Here is a 10985-nt window from a genome sequence, read left to right on the forward strand (position 1 = left end):
AAATTTATCTAAAGTAAAGAAGAATAAAGGTTCTGTCAATATATATCTATGAAAAGTTACATAAATATATAGTCTCTATTTGAGCTTAAATTTTTTAATTTGAAATAACGTAAGTTATATATAAATGTTAATTCCTTTTTTAATAAATGTAGAATAACAAGAGAACTGAATTAATATAATATATTTAAAATAGTGGATTTTTTTATGAATTAAAAAATATTTCTATCTTGTATATAATTATTTTGATATGGTAAATACTCAATTTAATCCCAATTTTGATAAAATTAGACTCATTTGACACACTTTTTTATTTTACAGCAGATATGACCATTGATGACTCCGCTAATGCTTTACGGATACCTACAAAGTTCAAGAAATCGGTTAGAAATGTCTCTAATGAAGGTTAGAAAATAAATTATAATATTTTTTAAAATTTTTTATTGTTAAAGTGTAAATATGATAATTTGTTGTTTAAAGTAATCCTCAATATTTGCGTATTTCTATTTTTCTGATATTACAATTGGTATTGCACAAGATATTGTTAATTCTGTTATTTAAATGTTATTCAGTGAAACAGGAAGTAACAAAACAAGAAGAGGAATTAATATGGGGTGACACGGATGAAGAGAACTTATTAAAAGATACGAAAGGAAGGAGGAATAGAAGAAGATCGAAATGTCAAAATAATAATGATGAAGATGAAGGTAAATGGAAATATATTTTAATTAAACAAATATTTACAATGATAAAAATCATAAACATATAAAGTATCATATATGAAGAAATATTACAAAAATTTATTATGTTTGTTGACTAGGAATTGATTACCCATCAGATATATGGTTTATTATCTCAGAATACATACAACCTGAAGCAGTAGGAAAATTTGCAAGGATTTGCAAAAGTTCTTATTACGTAACTACTACTGGAAAATTTTGGTTTCATTTATACAAGTCGTAAGTACTTTATTATATTGATAATGGTATATAATTTAAAATCTATAAATTTAAAGATAAAAATTCTTTCCAAATTATATTGATATTTTTTTAATGGATTAATAGCGCTAAAATGTAACATATCTGTTAATATGATAAATATGATGCAGTTGCGTGATTATAGAATTATTTGTAAAATCAGATTGTAATTTTAGATATTACAAATTCGTACCATCTTTACCAGAGCGCTTGCAACCACAATGTCAGAGGTTATATGGACTAAGAGCTTGCGTTATCAGGGCATTACATTACAATTATTTTAGAACATCAGAAGGAGAAGGAGATGATATGTCTTACTTACGACAGGAGGAACCGCATTCTCTTGTGAAAAGAAAATGCATTCTCATGTGGCATAAAGTAAATTGCGAATAACTCTTTGTCCACATTTAAGCTCTAAGCTCAAGTAAATGTGTAGCTGTTCTTTCGTATATCTTTAACAGTAATTATGTAATTGTATTGAATTTGTCGTTTTTTATTTCACGTTACATGATAATATATAACGACATTGTGGTGTGTCCTAGGAAGGGAAAGTACGGTGGTATTTCTATTTTAAGTTGAAGGAAGTTTCCAAAATACGTAACAGCCTGTTGAAGCAAAATAAACAGTGTGATGTTAAAAAAACGGAATTTCTCGAAACATTGGAAGATGTAGCTGTTAATCCCGAAGACGGTTGCAAAGTGCTTAGGGTTTGTAATGTAGAACTTGTTCATAGTTTCTCAAAGAAATTCAATTCATACATTACATTCATTTTATTTTTGTGTGTGTGTGTGTGTGTGCGTGCGTGTGTGCATGCGTGCATGTGTATGTGTATAATATATTTTAATATATTTAATAATTTATGTGTAGGTGAGTTGCTTAAAGTATAGTATGTTACCACCGGTGATCGGATTGGTCCTGCAAACAGTATCTATAAACTTAATGCCCGGCTTCAGAGAATACCGACTTCAACTTGGATTCGGAACGTCCGATGTTCCTAGTACGTTAACAAATCAAATAATACTTCGTAATGTTATCGGATATAGTATTTTGAATTGGTGGGATCCCGCTTATCCTCACCAGGATGTGGGTTATACGATCGAATTGCCGCAAAACGACTCGTGGGAAATCTAAAATTTATTATAAGATTGTTCTTATATTTTGTGTATTGGAGAAATAGAGAAGCCTTTAAATTTTATAAGACAAATATATCAACGCGTAACAAATGTAAAGTTGTTCGAATTAATACCTCTTTTTTTTTTCGTCAATTCATGAATGATTTCAAAGTTATAATTATGATTAAGAAAATAAAATATAAACAATATCGAAATAATAGACAGTGTAAATTTTGTGCAAAAATGTTTTATGTACATTATTATGTCGTATAAAGTATATGTACATCAAAATAAAATCATTATATATGATTATAAATAATAATTTGGTTGATGTACCAATTTGATTGCAACAATTCGAATTAGAGATGTTTCTTACTTTTAAAACTTTTACAGTGACTAATAACTTGCTAATTGACGACGTATTTAAGTTATTCTTGAACTGTACATTTTATATAATTTAATAAACAATTATTGCTGGCAAATTTCATTTTTTAACAGCCGCTTCTACAGCATCTATCAATTCCTGCAGATGATGTATGTTATCAGTTGAAATATTAAGATCTTTAACCTAAAAAATTTAAATAATTAGAAAATATATTTTTGAAATGCATAATATTTTCTTACCATATTTGTGTAACTATTCACATCTACTTTAAGTTGAATACGTATTTTTTCGTCATCGCTGATTCCCTGTGGTTCCGAAGGAAGAATTTCAGTGGATTTGTCACGAATCTTTTTCAATCTCCTCAAACTCTCCTCAGTTTTTTGTACAAACGTTAACACATCCGTAACGAATAGTAAATAACTAAAATAAATTTCAATATTCTTACTATATCCATAATTAATTTGAAGTAATTTTGAAAACGTTTTCAGATTTTTATATAACAATATTATTGAAGAAATAATAAAGAATAAATAAAAAGAAAATATTAATTTACCTTTCTGTTAACGAGGATAAAGTTAGTTCTAACCAAAGAATAATACTTTCGGGAATGACCTTGTTATACTCTGTATAAAAATTTGTAAGAGGAATCATTGCGCTCTTTACATAAGGGCAAGGTTTAGTCGGCACATCTCGCTTTGTTCTTCTAAACAATCGAGGAATGTCGCTAACTTGTTTCAAGTATGTTACACATTGCTCTGAGAGCTCATTCACGATTTCTTTCGTAACTAAAGGCAAAAGATTGGATAGACTGTTCGATGTTTCACCTAGAGAGTCTAAAATACAAGAATTAATAAATTAAATCTTAATTCTTTAAAATAATTATATATTTATAGTTCTTCATATATATTACCTTCTAGTAATTTCGATATTGTAACAGTCTCGTCTTTAATTTTTGACTGTACCATTTGTAAGAAAGATGGTAAAGCATTTATCAATTTTTCTATATCAATATACAAATACACTAGAAAGTTCACTCTCGTAGAGCGTTCCGAATCATTTGAATTATTAGTTTTGTTTATCACTGGCCATATCTTTAAATATAAAAATTGTTATACTTTCTATATATACATAGATTTAATCTAATTTATGTATATATCTTACACATACGCGCACGCATGCACACATATATAAGTTGAATGTGAAAACGTACTTGTTTCATTGCACTCTGACACCAAGTTTGATATCTCGAGCTTATTTGAAGACTGAGTTTCCAGAATCTGATAATAGTATTAATCATTAGTTGCATTAGTTTTAATCACGAGGAGATTAAGATTGAAATGAAAATGATTCAGAGAATTATAAAGTGGTTGCTTTTACCTGTGAAATAGTTGATATAAATAGATGTCATCAGTCCAAATCCTAAGCAAATTATCCCAGACCACATCGGTTGCATGAAGCGAGAACTCTTTTTGCGTTAGAGATATTAAATTAGCTTTAACTGAATCTGGCGATATTGGCTCAGCTAACACTGCCTCTACGGTGCCGGCTATCTCTTGAAATCGAATTTGAAAGTACACTGGCAAATTCCATTTCTTGAGAAAATTCTTGTATTGTGGATGATTTCTCAGTGCTGCCAAAATTTCGGGCGTAATGCATTCTATTTCTAACTTTGTTAAAAACTCTAACGTAGCTGTATATCTCTGAAAATGTGATAATTATATATTTCTATCTGGGTATTGATTGCACATTTTTTAATACTTCACTTACTTTATGAAATAGTACCGGATCTCCCGGAGCAAAAATGGATTTTATATATTGCTCAATTTTTTCTTCGATCTCAACCCAAAAGCTATTCACCAAAAAATTAAATCCTTTCACAGACATTCTGCAACATCAATATAATTTTCTTATTGTTCTTATTATCAATATAATAATTGGAGTATTTATAAATGTGTAAATTATATGTATAACCAAATGTAACTTGTAAATACCTCTCAGGATGTAATGTGATATCTAACAACTGTTTCAACTCTACATTTAGAATATTCAGTAACCTATGATAAATGCTTTGCAGGCCAAGTGGATCAGTTTGAAGATTATCTTCGTTAACTACATTATAAATTAATGGCCTTACAAGTTCGTGTCTAACTAATTCTTCTGCATTTGTTATTTTGTCAAGCATAAGATAAATTCTAAGGCAACGAATTGTCAAACTGGAATTCTTCTCATGTATACATGCCAAGAATAATTCATTCAGACATGTTACATATAAATTTTCCAATTCTATGGTTTCCTGTTGAGAAATAATCGTTTTAGTTTATAAGTTGACTATTATTTTTTTTATTTGGCTATAAACACAGTATCATTTTGTTTCTAAAAATTCTACCTTTTCTTGATCAACTGAAATATCCGATTTACACCTAGACATATGGAATTTTAATTGATTCAATTCAATTGCAGCCTGCTCCAGAACATCGATTTTTGTGGGATTTTCCATAAATGTTTTCATGCATAATATGGAAGAAAGCTTCCTCAGCGACTTGTACACATGTTGTAAACTGTGCAAACTTTGCTTGCGTTCTCTTATCTTCAGATTATCATTTAAATTGCCAGAAATAGCTGTTATTTCATCATCCAGAGCTTGTCGCACTTGCTGTCAAAACAAAATTCTGTCACTAGAATCCAAATAGATAACACAACTATGTAAAATAGAGATTTCTGATGTCAATTTAATTCTAAAATGATTAAAACTTTAACAATATTGGACAGAATTGTAATTGTACTTTTTCATTTTTACCATAACTTCTTCCTTCAGCTGTCCAAGCGGTGTTTGTAAATCATTGATGGCGTTATCTAGCCCGATTAAATTGCTAGACAGATTCACGAAATCCGTATAATCCCTGTTAATTAGGTCAATCATTGCCGATCTTAATAATTTCAAATACATGCCAAGATCATCCCGCATTGTCTCCAGTTTGCCATTCTTCCTGTGATCTTGCAGAAATGTGTCGACATCGAAATTTTCCTACGACGTCAAATATAACGGGAGAGAATATTAAGTTTATATTTCGTAAATATATGTAAACGTGGCAATAAGAGATTTCGTACGAACCTGTACGAAATCGAGTTCGGAGAAGCACAAGTCCTTAGGAGCTTTCGGTAAAGTGATATTATTGTTAGACATAATTATATTTATACCCTTCTCTCGCTTGACGATTAATCGGCAACTGTCATCGCAGGAAAACTCTAACTCTTGCTCTCGATATTCGCTAATCCTCGTGTTACAACGTGACAGTTTGACGTCCCAACTTAAAGGCTTCTAGATAGTATCCGCAACGATCATAACTACATAAAGTTCATATCGCACTTGACATTAAAAAGTAATATCGCATCTTGATCTTGGTTATCGCGTGACAACCAATCATGTTTCGCCATATCCCACTATTTTCAAAAAAGCAAAACAATGATTGGTTATCGCACGAATCGTGTTTGTTCTAGGCGTCGCCACGTGTTTGGTGGACACGAAGTTTCTCGTGCGTTTCCGATCTAAAAGAAGATTATTCTGTATTTTTGGTTACACAAAATATCAACAAATATGTTCTAACCTACGGTGGAAAAAGTAAGATAGAGATTAATTACTGTCTCTGAACTGAATTATCTTTAAAATCGTGTTTGTTTACCAAAGACATTTATTAATATTTATAAGGTGAGAATTTAAGACAAGAATGAGTATGTCTGATGATTGGGACGTGGAACAACATAAAGTGGAATACGAGTCTGACGAGCACTGGGAGTTACGGCGTAAATTTCTGCTGACCCACAAACATAAATTCCCCGAAGATATACTCGTTTGTTTAGCCCAAGTGTTCGTCAATGTCGAACTGTTAGGATGCAGGTAATGATCTGACAGATACATGTTGTTCTTGCCTTTACATATATATTAGAATGCTTTTCTTTACATCAGTGGATGATAGAACAGTCGTACGCTGTGGCAGTATTACTGTATCATTTTGTTGATGAAATATTGCTTAGCTTTTTTTATTTCACCTCCAGAATAAAATAAAGAAAAGATCTTGTATATCTATATCTGAATATATCTGGATACAATCTCAAAATTTTATCGGTTCTTAGAAAAATAAATGGTAATGTAAAAATTTGTATTTATAAAATAATATAAAACGGCAACACAATCGAACCGCATCGCATTTTAACTGTATACATATATGTTGACTTGTAACACAATTGGAAAGCACAGAATTATATACTGTGTTATACACTGTGTCATCTATATTGCTGGAAATCATCCTATGAGTTTGATTTTTGTGGTTAAACTCATGTATAGTCAGTATATACTCATTGTACTTGAAATAGAACTTGGGAGACAAGTGTCATAAATTTAAAAGCAAGCATAGTAATTGCAGTAATGGAAGCAGGTGTAGCTCTATCTATTGATATAGTCGTATCTACTTTCACTATTGTTGCTACTATAGCTATATAAATATTACTTAGATCAGAAAAGTGTCACTGTGATTTCTGTTCAGGTGTTGTCAGTATTAGTCCATGATACTAGGTCTTATGAAACTGTTTAACCTTTTCCTTCAGGTTCTTAGACTTAATATAGTCCTAAAATCTATAATCTTTTTAACTTTCTTTAATTAATCTCTTTTTATGAAATGATATATATGTGGTGCCGATCAAGATTGACTTGGCATTTACAATCATTCTCATATATATCATATTTTCCCAGCTATACATATGTTTGTATAAATTCCTTATAGATATCCACAAGAAACAATGGATTTAGTCAAAGAATTATCGCAAGATGTTGCAGCCGAATATAGAGAAAAGCAAAAGAAAAAGTTACAAAGAACATTTGTGGAAGCATCAGAGGCAGCTAGTTCTAAGGTGAAAGGTATAAAGAAAAATTGTGAGTTGTGACTTAATAATTTTTTTTCTTTTTTTTCGTATTTTATTATACACCATATATGTCTGTTATTAAATGTAATAATTACAGGGATGGTAAGTAAAGTATTATTTGCCATCTCTCTGGATAATTATATTGATATTATATTTGAAGGATGCGCTGCTAAAACATCCACTGTCACAGAAGAATCTATACCGAGTATGCCTAATCCTATATCGAACACAGCTAATCATACTGACCAATCTCGTAAAAAAAATAAAAAACGTTCTAAAAAAAATAAAAAGCTTGATACTGAAATGAAATTGCTTCCTAATATTAAAAAAGAATCTATATCCAGTATACTGAATTACAATTATCAGTCTTGTGAAAATCTTGATATCAAAGAAGGACCATTTAAAAAAATAAAAACAGAGAAAAATGTCTTAGTTAAAGCTCAAAATCATCCATACGAAGACATTGTTCTATGGGAAAAACCAGGTACTAACGATAATGTACTAAATATATTAGAAATGTCAGCTGGAGTATCTGGTATCGCTATGCGTTGGAAGTACTCTAAGATAGAAGAAGGCTGGTGAGCATATTTTTGTATTATATTTTAAAGAGAACATTATTTTGTTTCTACACACACACACACAAACACACACACGCGCGCGCGCGCGCGCGCGCACATTTATTTATGTGCACATATGTACGTGCGCACGCGCGTAAGTGTTTGCGCGTATGCATGTAATATAAATTCATAAATATATAGTTGTATTTATAGATACAGTTGCAAAAATTAAATTAACAGTTGTAAAAATTATCATAGAAGATTTCTCATTATCAACTCTTTTCAGGGAATGCTCTATTATTTTTGACTCACAAAAATTGAGTTGTAGCACTGATATCAATAAGAAAGTAGCCAGACAAAAAGCAGCTATTATTGCATTAGAAAAATTACAAAAACACTGTTATACGGTTAAGGTAAAAGAAAATTAAATGTCTTTAATTTAAAGAGATAGGAACATCTTGAATCCCCTTAGCATTGATATTTATGTTATTTTATAATGAATTGTAGCAAAACATGTAATGTTTTTTATCATTTTTGCATGAGAGAAAAAGAATGAGAGAGAAATACAATTTTCGTATCTTTTTTAAAAAACATTTTTATATGTACGTACATTGTAAAATTTAGGTTAAAGGAGACATAGGTACAAAAATAACTGTAACGACAGAAGAATTAAAGTCTCAGGAATCTCAATCTGAGGACAATTGGAAAGTATCTAATTGTATTGGGAAAAATATGATGAAAATGATGGGCTGGACCGGCGGTGGTCTTGGAAAATCTGAACAGGGTATTGTGGAACCCATGTCTGCCATGTTAGTGAGAAATGACATTGTTCCTTTATTTCTAAAAAAAATCTTATTCTTTTATTCCTTTTGTTTATAAATTTTCATTTTTTTATTTTTAGGGTTAAGACGCAAATAAATCGAGAAGGTCTTGGTCTGAAAAAGAATTCTTATACGGAACAAGAAATAAAAACTAAATGTCGAAAATTATTTAAAGATCTCTTACAAACGGATAATTATTCGCGAAAAGACATTGTGTTTCTGGATTTCCCTAAAGAAGACAGAATTGTGATTCATCAGTATGTCGCTTAAAAATTACATAACATTTGTAAGAAATGTCCTTGAAGGTAACATATTTCAATCTTTCAGAGTTGCGCGAACAATGGGTCTTAAATCACGTAGCCAAGGCAAGGATCAACGAAAACTGATAGTCTCAAGTAAAGTCAATATATGGAGTTTGGTCAGAGAATTAAACAATCTTGGTGGAGTCACCGAAAAATACGAATTAGTGAAACCGACTGACGAAAAATTCATTTCATTATCAACTTCTACTTGTACATAAAAAGGATAGATATTATATATATTCAAGCGATACCTTCTGTGACATTGATGTAGCATAAATATGGATATGAAAATAAATAGATAATTCTTTTCAGAAGTCTTTCCGTAATATTTTATTGTTTAAACGATTCAAAAAACAAGCTGTTTGAAGTAATATCACGATGTTCAATATTTTTTTAGCACGCAATCCGAAGTAGCGAGATTCATTCAATTCTTGTTTCTAACGGACATAGTATTTCTGTCGAATGAAAAGCTGTAGATCAGAATATCGCATCACGTCGCCAGTAAAATAGCACAAACAAATGCAAAGGGTGAGACACAATAAAAAGCAATCTTCTGAAATTGTGATAATGCAGGTAGAGTCTACAGATTCGTAACTAATCATGTTGTTTATCGAGCAATTACAATGTATATACGCTCACGCTCGCATGCACGATTAACGAGTGAAATCGTGTCGCATGATGCATAATTGGAGATATTAGAATTAATTAAAATTGAAAAGAAGCGTTCTCGCTTTATTTAACAATTATAATTATTGCGACAAAATTATTTCCAAGTGCGCCTGGCGTTCAATCGAATAGAGAAGCAATACAAAATCTTAAGAAGCGGATGATTACTTACAGCAGAATGTCGCAAATTGCCGTGTAACTTGACGTATAATAAGAGACTTTGGCAGTAGAACAATCAGAAGTCGAAAGATAACATATACAGACAATACGACGGTGCGTGTTATTTTAATACATTATCACATCGTTGAAATCTCTGATAATTAAAGTGGTCAATATCTTCTTTTTTTCTTTTTCTACATATAGATCGTGTATATGCATACATATGCGTGCGTACCATCAGTTTGAAATGACAAGGTTGAAGATTACATGCGTCTCTCCTATATAATCACTTCGATTTATTGATTAACTTAACGTTTACTTAGCGATATACATACGCATATTACAACAACAATATAACGCAACGTAAATGGGCAACGAGAGCAACGAAACAACGCGTAAATGTATATTTAGAAAAAAGTAAAAAGTATCTTCGTTAGTCAATTAATTGACCATGCTATCGCGCGCATAATAGTCAGGTGAAATATTTTCATAAAAACTGCTGTCACATCAGCATTCATTTGCGTAGATTTAAATTTATGCAAAAAAAAACTTTCCTATAAAACGAACATTCTATTAATTCAATTATTGCATATTTCTTCTTTTGATAAATTTCACGAGGTACAAAAGATTTGTTGAACTGGAAATTGAACTTGAATACAACGCAAAATAGATTTGCTGCTGAATTTGGTGCAGTTAAAAGACACGTGCGAAAACTGTTTCATCATTTAATTAAGCTATTGTTTAATATTAAATTTAATAAAAATTGTTATTATAATTCTGTTTTGCCACGTTACGCAATTTTGAAACCGATTAATTTCCATACACAAAAATTACGATGTAATCTCTCTTATGCGATACGTCATTTTCAGCCTGACCATTTACACTCAGTCCTTCTGTTCTTTTGTCATAATAATATCAAAGGACACTGAGCGACCATTCGTTACCGAAACTGTGGACGGATCGATAATTTTTCCGAAACCATACAGTTGCGTCGCTGTTTAAATTTGAAAGGATTATAATCAAGATGGCAGATTTGTAAAAGTCTAGTATAGGAATGAAAGTAAATGCGTTTTAAAATAGTTATGAAATTTA

At 30.8% G+C, this 10985-nt stretch overlaps 3 protein-coding genes across 7 annotated transcripts in view; 2 read left to right on the top strand and 1 right to left on the bottom strand.

Annotated features, from left to right (window-relative positions):
* The window catches only part of LOC108692759 (transmembrane protein 183-like), a 2880-nt gene extending 532 nt beyond the window's left edge, over positions 1 to 2348 (top strand). The window contains exons 2-7 of one of the 2 annotated variants that reach the window (XM_018201180.1): positions 322 to 402; positions 570 to 704; positions 818 to 956; positions 1151 to 1352; positions 1517 to 1681; positions 1842 to 2348. In XM_018201180.1, coding sequence (XP_018056669.1) covers positions 322 to 402; positions 570 to 704; positions 818 to 956; positions 1151 to 1352; positions 1517 to 1681; positions 1842 to 2105 — 986 coding nt within the window. In that variant the 3' untranslated portion in view covers positions 2106 to 2348. Of the gene's footprint in view, positions 1 to 318; positions 403 to 569; positions 705 to 817; positions 957 to 1150; positions 1353 to 1516; positions 1682 to 1841 lie in introns of both variants that reach the window. The other variant, XM_018201181.1, reaches the window with a different exon arrangement.
* Positions 2349 to 2472: 124 nt separating this feature from the next.
* LOC108692752 (conserved oligomeric Golgi complex subunit 2) lies at positions 2473 to 5772 on the bottom strand. 3 transcript variants are annotated; one of them, XM_018201170.1, is made up of 11 exons: positions 5670 to 5772; positions 5269 to 5496; positions 4858 to 5124; positions 4463 to 4764; positions 4239 to 4356; positions 3849 to 4171; positions 3682 to 3748; positions 3382 to 3562; positions 3025 to 3304; positions 2711 to 2891; positions 2473 to 2654 (listed from the first exon to the last, which is right to left on the bottom strand). In XM_018201170.1, the coding sequence occupies exons 2-11, from the start codon at positions 5434 to 5436 to the stop codon at positions 2571 to 2573; spliced, it is 1971 nt and encodes a 656-aa protein (XP_018056659.1). In that variant the 5' UTR covers positions 5437 to 5496; positions 5670 to 5772; the 3' UTR covers positions 2473 to 2570. The 3 variants fall into 3 exon arrangements, with proteins under 3 accessions (XP_018056659.1, XP_018056658.1, XP_018056656.1); XM_018201169.1 differs by having other exon boundaries at positions 2473 to 2609; positions 5584 to 5772; XM_018201167.1 differs by having other exon boundaries at positions 5584 to 5772.
* A 227-nt stretch (positions 5773 to 5999) lies between these two features.
* Positions 6000 to 9318, top strand: LOC108692738 (NF-kappa-B-repressing factor). Of its 2 annotated transcripts, XM_018201137.1 has the most exons (8): positions 6000 to 6090; positions 6178 to 6366; positions 7250 to 7383; positions 7549 to 7966; positions 8232 to 8358; positions 8570 to 8754; positions 8847 to 9023; positions 9094 to 9286. In XM_018201137.1, exons 2-8 carry the CDS (start codon positions 6197 to 6199, stop codon positions 9284 to 9286), a joined length of 1404 nt encoding a protein of 467 aa, XP_018056626.1. In that variant the 5' UTR covers positions 6000 to 6090; positions 6178 to 6196. The 2 variants fall into 2 exon arrangements, with proteins under 2 accessions (XP_018056626.1, XP_018056627.1); XM_018201138.1 differs by lacking the exon at positions 6000 to 6090 and having other exon boundaries at positions 6197 to 6366; positions 9094 to 9318.
* The last annotated feature ends 1667 nt before the right edge of the window (positions 9319 to 10985 follow it).

Source organism: Atta colombica, unplaced genomic scaffold, assembly GCF_001594045.1.
Source record: "Atta colombica isolate Treedump-2 unplaced genomic scaffold, Acol1.0 scaffold82, whole genome shotgun sequence".
Classification (NCBI taxonomy): Eukaryota; Metazoa; Arthropoda; class Insecta; order Hymenoptera; family Formicidae; genus Atta; species Atta colombica.

Excerpts from the sequence above, each read along its gene's own strand:
- LOC108692752 (XM_018201167.1), bottom strand. The coding sequence starts at position 5,655 with ATGTCTAACAATAATATCACTTTACCGAAAGCTCCTAAGGACTTGTGC. Across the intron at positions 2,892-3,024 it reads TTATCCTCGTTAACAGAAAG|TTATTTACTATTCGTTACGG; the intron begins GTAAATTAATAT and ends AATTTATTTTAG. Across the intron at positions 2,655-2,710 it reads TGAATAGTTACACAAATATG|GTTAAAGATCTTAATATTTC; the intron begins GTAAGAAAATAT and ends TAAATTTTTTAG.
- LOC108692738 (XM_018201137.1), top strand. The coding sequence starts at position 6,197 with ATGAGTATGTCTGATGATTGGGACGTGGAACAACATAAAGTGGAATAC. Across the intron at positions 7,967-8,231 it reads TCTAAGATAGAAGAAGGCTG|GGAATGCTCTATTATTTTTG; the intron begins GTGAGCATATTT and ends AACTCTTTTCAG. Across the intron at positions 8,359-8,569 it reads AACACTGTTATACGGTTAAG|GTTAAAGGAGACATAGGTAC; the intron begins GTAAAAGAAAAT and ends TGTAAAATTTAG.